At 35.6% G+C, this 13,862-nt stretch overlaps 1 protein-coding gene across 5 annotated transcripts in view; it reads left to right on the forward strand.

Annotated features, from left to right (window-relative positions):
• LOC113120995 (cell adhesion molecule 3-like) overlaps positions 1–12,824 on the forward strand; it is a 56,441-nt gene extending 43,617 nt beyond the window's left edge. For 2 of the 5 annotated variants that reach the window (XM_026291185.1, XM_026291194.1), the window contains 5 exons: positions 1,113–1,285; positions 1,543–1,920; positions 4,259–4,279; positions 7,759–7,884; positions 9,942–12,824. In XM_026291185.1, coding sequence (XP_026146970.1) covers positions 1,113–1,285; positions 1,543–1,920; positions 4,259–4,279; positions 7,759–7,884; positions 9,942–10,060 — 817 coding nt within the window. In that variant the 3' untranslated portion in view covers positions 10,061–12,824. The remainder of the gene's footprint in view (positions 1–1,112; positions 1,286–1,542; positions 1,921–4,258; positions 4,280–7,758; positions 7,885–9,941) is intronic. The other 3 variants (XM_026291202.1, XM_026291211.1, XM_026291219.1) reach the window with 3 other exon arrangements.
• The last annotated feature ends 1,038 nt before the right edge of the window (positions 12,825–13,862 follow it).

Below are 13,862 nucleotides of genomic sequence, written 5' to 3' on the forward strand. Positions count from 1 at the left end.
ACAGAAATATTAATCAGCACAACTGTTTTCAGTATTAATAATAAATAGGAAACTCAGCTTTGGCCATCAAAGGATTAAATTACATTTAAATTACATTTTAAATATTTAAATGAAATACAGTTATTTAAAATTGTAATGAATTAAAGTGTAATGCTTTGTGTTACTATTAGCCAGTTTCAATGTGAAACGCTACATCTCGTATAACATCTCCTTACTTGTTTTGGTGTCTTACTGTATTAAAAGTAGACTGAGATATTAGTTCAGTCATAACTACACTGCTCTATTAGCATTGTAAAAAAAAAAATATTATTTGGATTATTCACGCTCAAATAATGATACGCCTGCGTCCTCACTGTAGCTCGCTAAATCCTTGTAACACACACAGGCACACTGATTTGGACACGGAATGAGCACACAGAGAAAATACACAGTTACTTTGGCATACTGAGAGGATTTTAATGGTGAAGTGTGTAATTTTTTGATGCTAAAATACCTTCTTTTATCCCAGCAGTAGGTAGACGTCCTCAGGATGTGTGAACACTGTGACGCTATCAAAACATTTCTCTGTTCATTTCGAGTACCAGACCAGCACAGCAACATTGGCTCAACCAATAGCAGGGTGTTGGGGTGGGGCTAGGGGTTTGGTTATCCAATGGAAAACAGGAAGAGTGTTTAGGAAATCTGTTTGAACACAATCATTGGCCCTGTCCCAGATCCCACAACACTTGTAGTATTCCACCCAGAAATGGACTTTCAATCCTGATTGTGTTTAATGATAGCAGCTATTTTTGGACATTGACTTTTCTGTTTGATTCGTAAGACCCTCCAGGTCAGGTGTGTCGCAGCTCCGGTGGTTTGGCCACATGTTTTTTTCCCCATTTGATCAAGTCTTGTTTGTTTCACTTGACATGTGACAGAGCTCCGCTGTGGTCGGGACACTTTCCAGTGCATCCCTCTGTGCTCCTCAACTCTTTTGATAGTGTGCCAAATTGCAAAACCCTTCAATCTGCTCAATTAAACGACTCTTTCTGGCTTTGCTTTTGGTGTGAAATTTCAAAACGTTGTTTATGTGGTCTGTTTTGTAATATAATCCCTCTCTCTCTCTCTTTCAGACCGACTGCGTTTGTGTGGCGGAGGAAAGACGGAGAGCTCCCCCCGATGGCAAAGGTGGATGATGCGTTCCTGCGCTTCGAGTCCCTCAACAAGTCGGATAATGGAGTTTATGAGTGCCAGGCCGATAACGGGATCGGAACGGGGGACGTAACGCACACCCTTCTGGTACAAGGTAATTAACAAGAGGCAAACGGGGACGAGCGAGGAATAGAGAGAAAAGGTGTTTTCATCATTGTTTATTACTTCTGCTGATTTATGTTTACGTTCACGTCTCCGTTTTCTGAATTTTACTTTCCTTTCTTTTTGTTTCTCTTTTACATGACATTCTCTTTATTTCCTCTTCCATTTTCCCTCCCATCCATCATCCATCTCTCCATCTGTCATTTTCTGTTGTCGTTTTTTTTTTCTTCATTTCCTTCATCTTCCAAGACCAGGAAGATTCAGACCTCTTTATTCTCACCTCCACTATTCCTCCATCCTCTGCTTTTTCCACATTTTCTCCTGAAACGTCAGTTTCAACATCAACCCAAGACAAAACTCTTCTGCCATTCTCAGCTACATCATCTTCCTCTACCTTCCTCACATCCACTCTTACATTTTCCTCGACTCTCCCTCCTTTTACTTCTGCTCCTTCCACTCTCCCTCCTTCTCCTGAAGTTCTCACCACTTCTCTTTCCAACGCTCTCTTCCCTGATCTCACTCTTCTACCCTCCTCAGTTCCTGCCCGCACCCCTCCCTCACTCCCCTCCTCCTCCCCTGCCACTCCATCATCTGTTCCTCGGCTGAATGGAGTGCACACCTTTACAGGTAATCCATCGTGCACATACACAAACCTAACAATGGTTTAACATGCCACTTTTGTGCTACTGATCACAGTTACAGGTTGGTGTGTGTGTGTGTGTGTGTGTGTGAGATAAGGATGGGCATGGTTACCCGAGTGCTCTGAGAAGAGACTGCAATGATTAACCATGACAACACAATAATTGCCTTGACTTTTAAACTTCAAAACATTTCACACTGAACAAAATCCAGTAACAGCCGTGCACAGATCAGATAAAAGGTTTTTATTCCTGTTTTTTTTTTTTAGGTATCTATTTATTTTTTCATTATGTATTTAAAATAACAATATTTAATATATTAAAGCTACTGTTAATTTAACAAAACTACAGTTGAAACTTTTGATGTCAGTACATTTATAGAAACTAATACTTTTATTCAGCAAGTATACAATGAATTGACAGTGACAGTAAAGACTTTAACATTGTGTACTCATCAAAACAATCCTCCAAAAGTATCATGGATTCCAGAAAAATATTAAGCATCTATTTTCAACACTGAGAATAATAAGAAGAAATGCTTCTTAATCACAAATTTAGCATGTTTGAAAATTCAGCTTTGCCTTACAGGAATAAATTCTATTAATATCTTATTCATAATATCATTATTTTTTCTACTTTAATATATTAAAATTACTGCTGTCAAATTATTAGTCGTGATTAATTCCATAATATATGTATGTGTGCTGTGTATATTTATTATGTATATGTAAATCCACACACGTTTGTATATATATATCAGAAAAACATGTTTATATATTAAATATATTTATTTATAATATAAATTATATGAATATAAATATAGGCATGTAAATACATTTTCAAATATATACTGTATGTATGTGTATTAATATATATATACATAATAAATATACACAAATATATATTATGCACACTAAAACTTTTATTTTGAATGCGATTAATCATTTGGCAGCACTAATTCAAATGAAAAAAGTTATTTAAAATGTTAATACTTTTTCAGAATATTACTGTTTTTCCTTGATCAAATAAATGCAGCCTTTGTAAGACTTCTTTCAAAAAACATTTTCCTAAATCTAAACTTTTAAATGGAAGTGAATATTGTTTGGCAATACCTTTTTTTTTTTTTTTGCAATCGATATATTACATGGTCAACATACATTTAGAGCCTGTCTGGTTAAAGGAATGGTTCACAGAAAAATGAAAAAGTCATTATTTACTCATGTTGATCCAAACCTGTATGATTTCTTTCTTTCATGGAAAAGAAAAGGTGAATATAATAAATGTGAATGAGAACTGCGGCTGTGAAGGCTCCATTAATGACAAAAACACCATGAAAGTAACAGAGAAGTATATCTGTCTTCTGAAGCCATATGATTCATTATTTTTATTTTCATTGGAATACATGAGCTTCCATGGAACATGTCGATTACATATCGTATTCTTTTTTAGTTGGATATTTTCATTTGATTTAGTTCAAAAAACTGTTCTAAATGATTAGTTCTTGAATTGGAATGATTTGATTCTCAATCTCCGTTCTTTAACTCCTTGCAGACCTCATTCATATAAAGAATATTCTTCAAAAATGTACCCTTTATTGTTCCACAGAAGAAAGTCATAAAGGTTTGGAATTGCACCTGAGGTTAAAGAAATGATGACAGGTTTTCCATTATTAGACCTGTGTCTCGTAATGCATGTCATGTTCATGTTGTAAACATGCAAAAAAAAAAAAAAAAAAAACAGACAGATGTGTAGACACCCCTCACCTCCTCTCTTGAGAACGTGCTTGATTCATCTTTGACGTACCTGTTTAGGCAAAACGACCGGAATGCCCATCCCTGGTGTGTGGGTGGAACAGCTTGAATGTGTCACTTCATGATCTAACAGGTTGTGTTTGTGCGTGTGAGAAAGATAGAGATGTATATTGAGATCTCCAGTGCAGTATCACAGAAGCATGTTGAGCAGCATCTGCTGTCGGCTTTGACTGTAATGCAGGATTTAACCAGCCACATCTCACGGCAAAGCCTCTGATTATCCAGACACACAATCTGACACCTCACCTTCCCTCCAAACATTCACTTCAGTTATTTTATTATTTTGCTACGTGAAATCCTCTTTAATACTCTTCCAAGGTTTTTTTGGTAGTGTTCAGTGAGCGCATTCAGGTGTACAGTGCACACATGCATGCTCACGCAGGTTTTTTCATCATTTCTCTTTGTTCCTTTTCTTGCTTCACATTTCGTGCTTCCACTCATGTGGTCCTCATCCATCCATCCATCCATCCATCCATCCACTCATCCATCCACCCATCCATTCATCCTCCTGAGAAGAAGCCGGGGTGAATGCTGAAGGTATTGTCATCTCTCTCTCTAACCTTCTCTCTTTTTCTTTCTTTTCCTCCTTTTTCTTTCAGTATTGTCCTGTCTTTCTTTTTGGATCTTTGATTCTCCTCTGTCTGTCTTTCATTTGTCTATTAATTTTTGATGGATCTGCGTCTTTTTATTAGCTACAACTCTGTTGAATTGCACTGTCATTATGAACATAGTTAATGGTGCAGGAACGTTGTTAATGAAGGCAAAACATTTTATATTACATGGAAAACTATTAATATCAGCGTAAATTTGCTGGTTCATTGAAAGCTTAGAACTGAATTAGGTTGATGCCAAAAACTGCATTTTCAGCCAATTTTGAAAACAATCTCGCTTAGAAGAATGAATGAGATCTTATTGATGCAGCTCAGTTTTTGCTACAGGGAGGTCCAGCCATCTGTAGCCTGCTGGAACAAGCAGAACCATGTCATCAGCAGTGAATCATTTCAACCTGGAAATGCATCTTCCCCCTTTATCAATCTGGTCATTTGCAGAGCCTGACTGATAAGGGATGCCGAATTCTGCCACTTTACATGCTGCAAGTTCGATTCTGTCCCCTCCTCGCGGGTCTTTTTCCACATTGTACTAATTTAAACCATAGTATATTTGCATCATCAACACGAATGCATCAAGCAGAGACCCTCCCCTGGGGGGGGACTTCAGTCTCTGTTCAGAAATGCGTAACACTGTGAGATCCCAACGGGGGGCCAGAGCCTGTTCTATTCGTATGGAATTCAAAGGAGGGCATGCCTTTATATCCTGAATAAACTATTTTCACAAAATAAATCGATTGCATTTGTACTAATCTTCAACATTTTGCCATAACAGTTTGGATGGAGCTACATTTGGAGATTAGCAATTTTTATACCCAGCATTACATAATAATTTCACCAACATGAAATTCAAATAAAGACACCATATCAGCGTCATTATATGATTAACTTAAAAGACGAATATGGCTCAAGACCAAACCCCTCTTCTCTCTGCCATGAGTACTAACACTGGCTCTAGCATTATAGCTAGCTAACGGCTTGGAACGAGAAGGTGCCACATATTGAATAATTGTTCATTCCGCTTTTTTATTAACATTTTATTATCCAAACTAATTTTCTATTTAATGCATTGCAAAAGATGCAAAAAATGTGAGATGCTCGCCGAAGTCAATTTCTGCAGAGAAAAACAGCAATGAGAAATGAGAAATGATTTGGAAGCAAATCACCATCAATAGAACATCAGTTATTCTGTATGAACCAAATCTGGAACGCTATTTTCAAAAAGGGAGTATGATTTCTTTGTGTATTCTTAAGTTCAGAAAACACCGATTAAATACACTGAACTTCACATCAAATAGCTTGGGTCCTCACCAAAAACACTTATAAAACCTTTAAAAAAGGCCTGATTTACCAGTGTGTTTAACCAGGCATATACATTCTGCCTTTTAATGGTTTTATTTGAAGTGCATCAACACAATTTCCTCTAATTTTACATTTAAGTTTTCTTTGCCATCGTCTAATATCTAAAATTATTCTTTAAAAAATGGTAATAGTAATTAAATAATTCAATTAAAGGATCTCAATATAAATATCTAATAAATAAAGCTATATCGTTGAAAATGATTGATTTTAGTTTTAATGTGATATTTTTAATGCATTAATACTAGCCAATAATTATTTTAATATCAGTGCTTCCGTAATTAATATTATTAAACAGTTCTATTTAGCTGAAAAGACCCCTGAAAGAGCTTTAGAGCTTTCTACCTTTTCTGTTTTTTCTCTCTTTCACTTTCCCTCTCTTTGTTTCTATCTGTTTCTCTTTTCTCTCTGTCACTCTCAGGGCTTCTAGTCGTGTCACTCAGCACTCACTCTGTTCGTCCTCCTTCATCCTCTCTGCTCTCAACTATTGCCCCCGTTTTTTTCTTCTTCTCCTGAAGCGTGCGAGCGTCAGGGTGACTGTTAACTTGTCTTGTTTTGATGGAGTATTGTTTGAGAAAGAGACAGAGATTGTGCTGTGGGTGGGAGTGATGGATGTCGTTCAGGCAAAGTCACTGAAGCTTATGATGGACTCTTCGCTGAAATCTTGCTTTTGATTATTCACCTGTTTCCTTTCAAACAGAGAGGTCAGCGGCTCTTGGGGCTTCACTGTAGATGGAAAATGACATTGTAGTAACTTGCCAGCCCATTACCATTACAAATACACTTCACACATTATATGAACTATATAGAATAAATCATCATATTAGAATGATTTCTGAAGGATCATGTGACACTGAAGACTGGAGTACTGATCCTGAAAATTGAGCTTTGCATCACAGAAATAAATTACATTTGAAAAGATATTAAAATAGAAATCAGTTATTTTAAATTGAAATAATATTTCACAATATTATTGCTTTAATGTATTTCTGTTCAAATAAATACTGCATTGATGAGCATAAGAGACTTTTTTCAAAAACATAAAAAAAAACGTATTGACCTCAAACTTTTGCATGATAGAATGCATAATGTAAAATTACATGAAAAAGACCTTTGCTTCTTTTCTCTATATTTAAATGGGGGGGGGGGGCATCAGTGATTATCATGTTGTGTGAGATATTTTAGTTCAGTTTGCTTGAAAATGTCAAGGGTCCTATTAAAGAGGAGAGATCACTTGAAATTGTTTCCAAAGATAAGCATTATTGTGCATTAGGGCTGGGAAAAAGATCCACACATTGCAACGCTTTCTCAAGGGAATCTGCAAACGGGGGGTAAAAATGGATTTTAAATGTATAATTTAATTTTAAATAATGTTGTTTATGGAAAAAGCATGTGTGGTATTATCAGAGGGGTTGTATTTTTGTCAGAGCATGTGGTTGTGCATAATCGTGATTCTCTTTTATTCAAGTATGCAAACGTTTCTCAAATCCAGATGAAAATTTGCATCAACCTGAATAGTTTTAGCACGAATTTCCATCAGTGATTCATGTCGCTTTTAAATTGAAGTATTCTGAGAACACAACTTTTCAAATTCATATTGCACATTTCCATCTATTGTACAGTCTGCATTTACAGCAAAGAGAATCACTAGGTCTTTTGTTACATTTCAAAATACGTGCAACTCTATGGCTTTATACAATACAGATTGTCAAAGCAGATTCTCAGAGATTAACAAGCAAAATAGCAGAGTTAATTATGAAAACTCAACTATTGAGAAATGTATTGTTTGTAATTGCATTGTGACTCCCTGAATCAAACCCAGATTGTGAGGATTTCCAGTGTTAAAGTACGTGAATGACCTCTGCTGTGTTTGTGAAGATGTGGTGGGGATGAATAAGAATGATATGTGTATCAGTCTTTTGAGTTTCATCAGAAATCTCTCTCAAACTTTTCTCAGATTTTGCCTGGTCACTTATGTTAAGACATCTTTTGTCGTTGTCCTCTCTGCACAGCTTTGACTATCTCCCTGTCTTTCTGTCCATTTCTCAGACCCCACAGCGATGTCCACCTCTTCAGGAGTAGACCATGCTGTGATTGGCGGAGTGGTTGCTGTTATTGTCTTCATCATGCTTTGTCTCCTCATCGTCCTCGGCAGATACCTCATCAGACACAAAGGTACAACACATTCACACACAGCCCTAATCAGACACAATGAAATCCCTCGCTGTCTTTCACACACACGTACAGGCCTAATCAGAGATCTCACACACACACACACCTGGGGCGTCTGGAGGGCTTATAACCTTCTGGGACTGTTCAAATTCCTGACAGAGGGTCTGGCAGCATCCTGCCCCATCAGCAGCTTTTTTATTATTAATTTTATGGATTTTGTCTTGACAAACATTCTAGACACTTGACTCAAAATCTCATTGTTGACTGGGACATTATACTTGTAAATGAACCACGTGCCTCACTGCAATGCTGTACCTACACAAATAAATAAACAAACAAACAAACAAAAACATAAGAAAAATGGCTGAGAAATTAAAAACAAATAAAAAATTTAAAAATGAAATGAAAAACACTGAGTTTATGAACACAGAATGAGAGAACAAAGTAAAGGTGCAGACTAGGTTGCATGTCCTTGCTATTATATAAAGGCATATCAGGTTGCATAAATTCATGTTTTAAAAGCAACATGTTACATTAAGCCTAATAAAACTTAAGTTGCATCATGTTTTATGGAAATTAACACATAACTGTAGGTACTTTAGCCTTTAAAAATGGTGTGAGTGCATCTCTTACCTATCTCTTATTTTCCATTACAGCATAAATGTATTAACACAAGAATCATGGTCACATGAACAAAAAAAAAAAAAAAAAAAAAAAAATATATATATATATATATATATATATATATATATATATATATATATATATATATATATATATATATATATATATATAAATGCATGCTCAAATGGATTATTGTTGTAGCCTTTTCTGTTCATTCTTGTTCCCAGCCTACATAATAACAAGATTGTTGATATTCATTAGAACAGCAGAGTTGAATGCATTAATTTTGTTTAAAAATAAATATATCAAAGTACAGTATACATTACGTGTATGTTACACCTGTTCTGTCATTATAACTGTGACACAATCTGAATGAGGTATTTTTATAGTTTAGTGGACTGGAGAGGGAGTTCTCAAATTTAGATTTCTGCATATAATACATCAGTTTCTTTTATTTAAAAAAAATGCAAGAACAATTCTGTCCCATCTTATATCCTCTTAAAAACAGATATTTTGCAGAGTGCAAGCAGCAATTGACAAAGACTGACAGACTGTGTCACTGCACAGAGGGAATCTGTAAACAGATCATCACAGCTGTGCTTCAGCTTTCCCTCTGTATCTATCTATGACTTACAGCGTACAGCTCAAGAAAAGCTGTCAGAAGCAATACATTTGGGAAAAGCAGCCTGTTTTCAGAGCCAGGGAAGAAATGCTGAACAAGGATTTAATGCAGCTGTGCACTGAAAGATCATACTGTGTGTACCCTTTGGTGAGGTATTAATGTAAACACAGTTGGTTAGGTCTTAAGTGAAACAGGTCTGAAAAAAATCAGGTATGCCTATGTATGTAAAGACTTTGGATCTTGAGGTGTAAATGCAGCTTAATAGTCTTCTCAAGAAAATGTATTTGTTAAAGTCTTAGTTCACCCAAAACTGAACATTTTGTCATAATTTACTCAACATCATGAATGAATTTCTTTCTTCTATTGAACACAAGATAATATATTTATAGAAGAATGTTTGTAACCCAACAGTTGCTGGTAGCCATTGACTTCTGTAGATTTTTTTTTTCTTTTCGTTTTCTGTACTATGGAAGGCAATGGCTACCAGAAACATTTTCTTTCAAACATTCTTCAAAATATCTTCTTTTGTGTTGATTTTTTTTAGTTAAGCTGTGATATTAACAGAAAATCCCAGTCTTCAGTTCCTGATTTCCTGTTCAACAATTTTTTTTGAACACACGCAACAAAAAAAGACATGTGAGAAAAGACATGTGTAATGTAATAATAATATACAGTATAATATAAAATAAGCATTCAACAAATCACTGAAAATACACAATTAATGAAGATGATATACAAATAGAAGTAACAAATAAAACAGATACAGCTGTGGTTTCACTCTCTCTCTCTCTCTCTCTCTCTCTCTCTCTCTCAGGTACGTACCTGACTCATGAGGCGAAAGGTTCTGATGATGCTCCTGATGCAGACACAGCTATCATTAATGCTGAGGGTGGCCACTCTGGGGTGGATGACAAAAAAGAGTACTTCATCTAGAGATCCATCCCTCCGCACCCTCTTCCTTCAGATGCTTCAAAAACAGGGATGGCAGAAGAGAGAGGATATATGTGAGAAAACAAAACAAAACAAGTGTTGACCTGTTGGAACTGGAGGACCTCAAATACGCTTCGACACACAGGACAGGGACGTGAGAGTTGACGCATGGGCTCATTTTTACACACACACTATTCTTTCATTACCATAATGACACATGAGCAAACACACAAGATGAGACGTAAACAGTAACAACAGGCAATATGACGGTGACCACACTTCCCTCGCCTCCCATGATTCCTTTCAAACGGTCCAGATGTACTCTGGCACATGTTGCACAGTGATATGTGCATGCATGAACTTTCAAGATACACGGTCTGCTCCCAAAACCATTGAAAGACAGACTCGTAACAGCCACGCATGCAAACACACACCGAACAAAAAGTGTCTTAAACGGAATACAAAATTCGAATGAATTTAAACCATTCAACCCTGCAATATCACTGACAGACACACACACACACACACACTCATGTACATCACACCAAAGTTACATTACATCACACATACAGAATAACCAGGCAAAAACAGCAGCCCCTGCAACCATTGTATGGGACAACCTATATAAATTATAAATACATATATATATATATATATATATATATATATATGATTATATAGTATCATTTTTACTCAGTGTGCTGTAAATATATCCTCCATCTCTCTCTAACCTCACTGTCTGATATTGCAGTATATACTCTCTGAGCCTGCCTGGTTTTCGTACATGCGTGGAAATGCCGAGTTGCTAAAAAAAAAAATATCTGGACTATAGAAGAAAAAAAACACATGGTGTTATGAAAACTTCAGTAATATTTGTATGAATTACGTTCTCTTAAAGTTTGATTTCTGGTGTTTACTGTTGGTGCAACAGTCTAGTGTCATTTCATCAACCTGGGAAGATTATTATGATCATTATTACTATTATTATGAGGTCCTCAATCTTAATGTATTACATTGTGCGCTGATGTGTCATTGTATCAGGCCCAGATGTGTTGCTCACTCACGCCACCTTCAGGAATGAATCTCCTCTGTTCTTCAGTGGCGGGACTCTCCGAAAAAGCAGGGTAACAAACTACTGCTCTCTTTCTCTTACTGGTCATATTCCCACTCTCTTCCACAGTTCTCTCCTGTCTGTTCTTCCCCTCCTCTTACAATCATAAAGCTAGATTATTTCTAGACCTATGCCATCACTGTAACCAGAGACCATGGTGACATTTGGAGGGAGTTTGGGGGGTGTAGTCAGCTGCATCATGCAATAAACGGAGGTGATTTTATTTAATAAAATTATTTAATTTAATTCAATCTGGCTTATTAAAGGTGATGTGTGTAATTTTAAGCATGTTAAAAACCTTCCTCCTGTCCAATCTTAATCTGCGAATAGACTGTAAATAAGCCATTTGTAGGTTGATTTCCTGTGGCACTATCAAAACATTGCTCTGTTTGTTTGAGCATCCTGACCTCCCGACTTACTGTATAACTTAGGCTCAACCTGTGGCATTCAGTCTGATTCAGTTTGGAGGCGCTCAAATTACACACTTTACTTTCAAATGTGTTGTATGTAAATTTCTTGAAATGCATGAATTCTGTTTCGCCATGTATCCAGTTGATTTTTGCCTAATCTGTACTGGTCTGGTGACAGATTTGATTACAGAAAAATGGCCAGTTGTCATATCTGTATCACGTATTCCTTTTCAAAAGCTATTTTCCTAGAGGAGAAGATTGGAATGGTGACTTAGGGGTTGAGCTGTGGTGTTCATACAAGTGATGTGTGTTTGAATCTGGCTTGTGACACTTTTCAGTTCCATTCCCCTGGACTCTTCACAATATTTCTTGTCTTAAACATGGCAAATGGTCAAAAAGTAGAATGATATTCAAATAGTGAAATGCACGTTTTAATGAAATGTAATTTGGCCCCAATGAAAGGGACCTTTAAATCAGTTTAGGTATGTTTTTTGTTCACGTGGGATGATATGGTCATGCGTTTAATGCATATGTATGTCACAACTAAGTAGTAACTGATCGATTACAACTAAAACCAATCCTCTACCTTCAGACTCCCTCAACATACCTCATTCATGCCAGCAGACAATGAGTTTCTGAGATAAGCAGTTCAATCGACTGCCACAAGATGGCGATAATGCATTTAAAATCCCACACATCTCTCTCTCTCTCTCTCTTTCTCTCTCTCTCTCTCTGTCTCTGTCCTTTACAAGCAGTAGAACTTTCAGTTAGCTATCAATCAACTCAGTGCTTAATTTTAAATTATGTTGTTTACTTTTATTCTGCTGTAGATGTGAATACTGTCGTTTGTAATTTTACGTTCTTTTTTTTAATAATTTTTTGATGCTAAATTTCTTAGACTGGAAGAAGGTGTAGATTATAGTTTCCATGACTTTTGTTTTTGTTTATAATCTGTAATTTTTTTTATGATTTAAATGTGATTAGTGTTGCCTTGAACAGTCCACACACTCAAGTGAGCACAGACACACATGTGTTGCGTGTGTCTGTGTTTACACGCGTGGAAGATTTTCACACTGGCCCACCAAAACAGATGCAGGAAACACTGAAAGTGTTATTACGTTTTGTTTATGGAGTTATGTTAGATTCATTTTTTTTTTTAATGATAAGTCTTCCTTTAGAATAAATATTCATATCATGTGGAACTATTCATGTGTATGTTGATTTGTATTCTGGCTGATGATGTCATCTGAACGGGACTGAACTCTTGAGATCATCATCACTGTGGGTTCTGTTTGTTTGATGGTCTGTTTAGACAGTATTTGCTTTTTGTTACAAAAAGAGATCCCTTGTTAACTTCAAAATAAATATACATTTGGGTTAACCTAATTTCAGTGTTTTTTTTTTGTTATTATAAAAAATAGTAAGAATCATTTAATATTATTTAAAACTAATAATTACATGACAAATGAAAATGTGCAGTTATGATTTTTACCTGATCTAACCCTACATTACTTACTAAAGTACATTATAAATTCATAAACATTTAAAAAAAATCAAGCATGTAAAAATAAATTTAAATAAACTCTTTAAAAATATAAAATAAACGTGGAATAGTTTTATTTATATCTCATATTTGTTGGAATATATTTAAGATTCTTGATTGAAAAAGAAAAAGAAATGTATTGACCTTTTGAATTGTTACTTTAGGAATATGGGGCAAGCTGTCACAATGCTAACCTTCTGTTTATTTGACAATAATTTAGAAATTTTAAAGCTATTTTAAATAAACAAATAACATTTTCTACAGCCTTTATGTATTTAAAATGAAAATGAAACCGTAGAAGTTTTTTTTAATTATGAAGAAAAAAAAAAATCATGAAACAACATAAGTGCTCTACAAAAAAGGTGTGGCAATAACACATAGGCTAAAACACATGTGACAACTTGCCCCAACCCGCCATTGTGAAAAATACATTTGTCATGAGAGCACAGTAAAGCCTTCACATTCTTTTACAAAAATCTACTTCCATATAATATTGTATTATATTCCCTTGTTTGTCCCTGCTTTTCAAAAATATAATGCCATTTGTCATTTAAATTAGAGAAGAGTATTAACCCAAAATAAAATCTGAATTTATATCAGTTGTGAACCAGGTGTTTGGAATCAACATGCTAGAGAAATCAAAGACTTTGCAATCGAACGGCTGTAGCCATTGTGACAACTTGCCCCGGTAACAACTAACCTCAGTCTCCTCTATATATGAACGATAATAAGGTCTGTTCA

This window comes from Carassius auratus, chromosome 2 (assembly GCF_003368295.1).
Source record: "Carassius auratus strain Wakin chromosome 2, ASM336829v1, whole genome shotgun sequence".
NCBI lineage: Eukaryota > Metazoa > Chordata > Actinopteri > Cypriniformes > Cyprinidae > Carassius > Carassius auratus.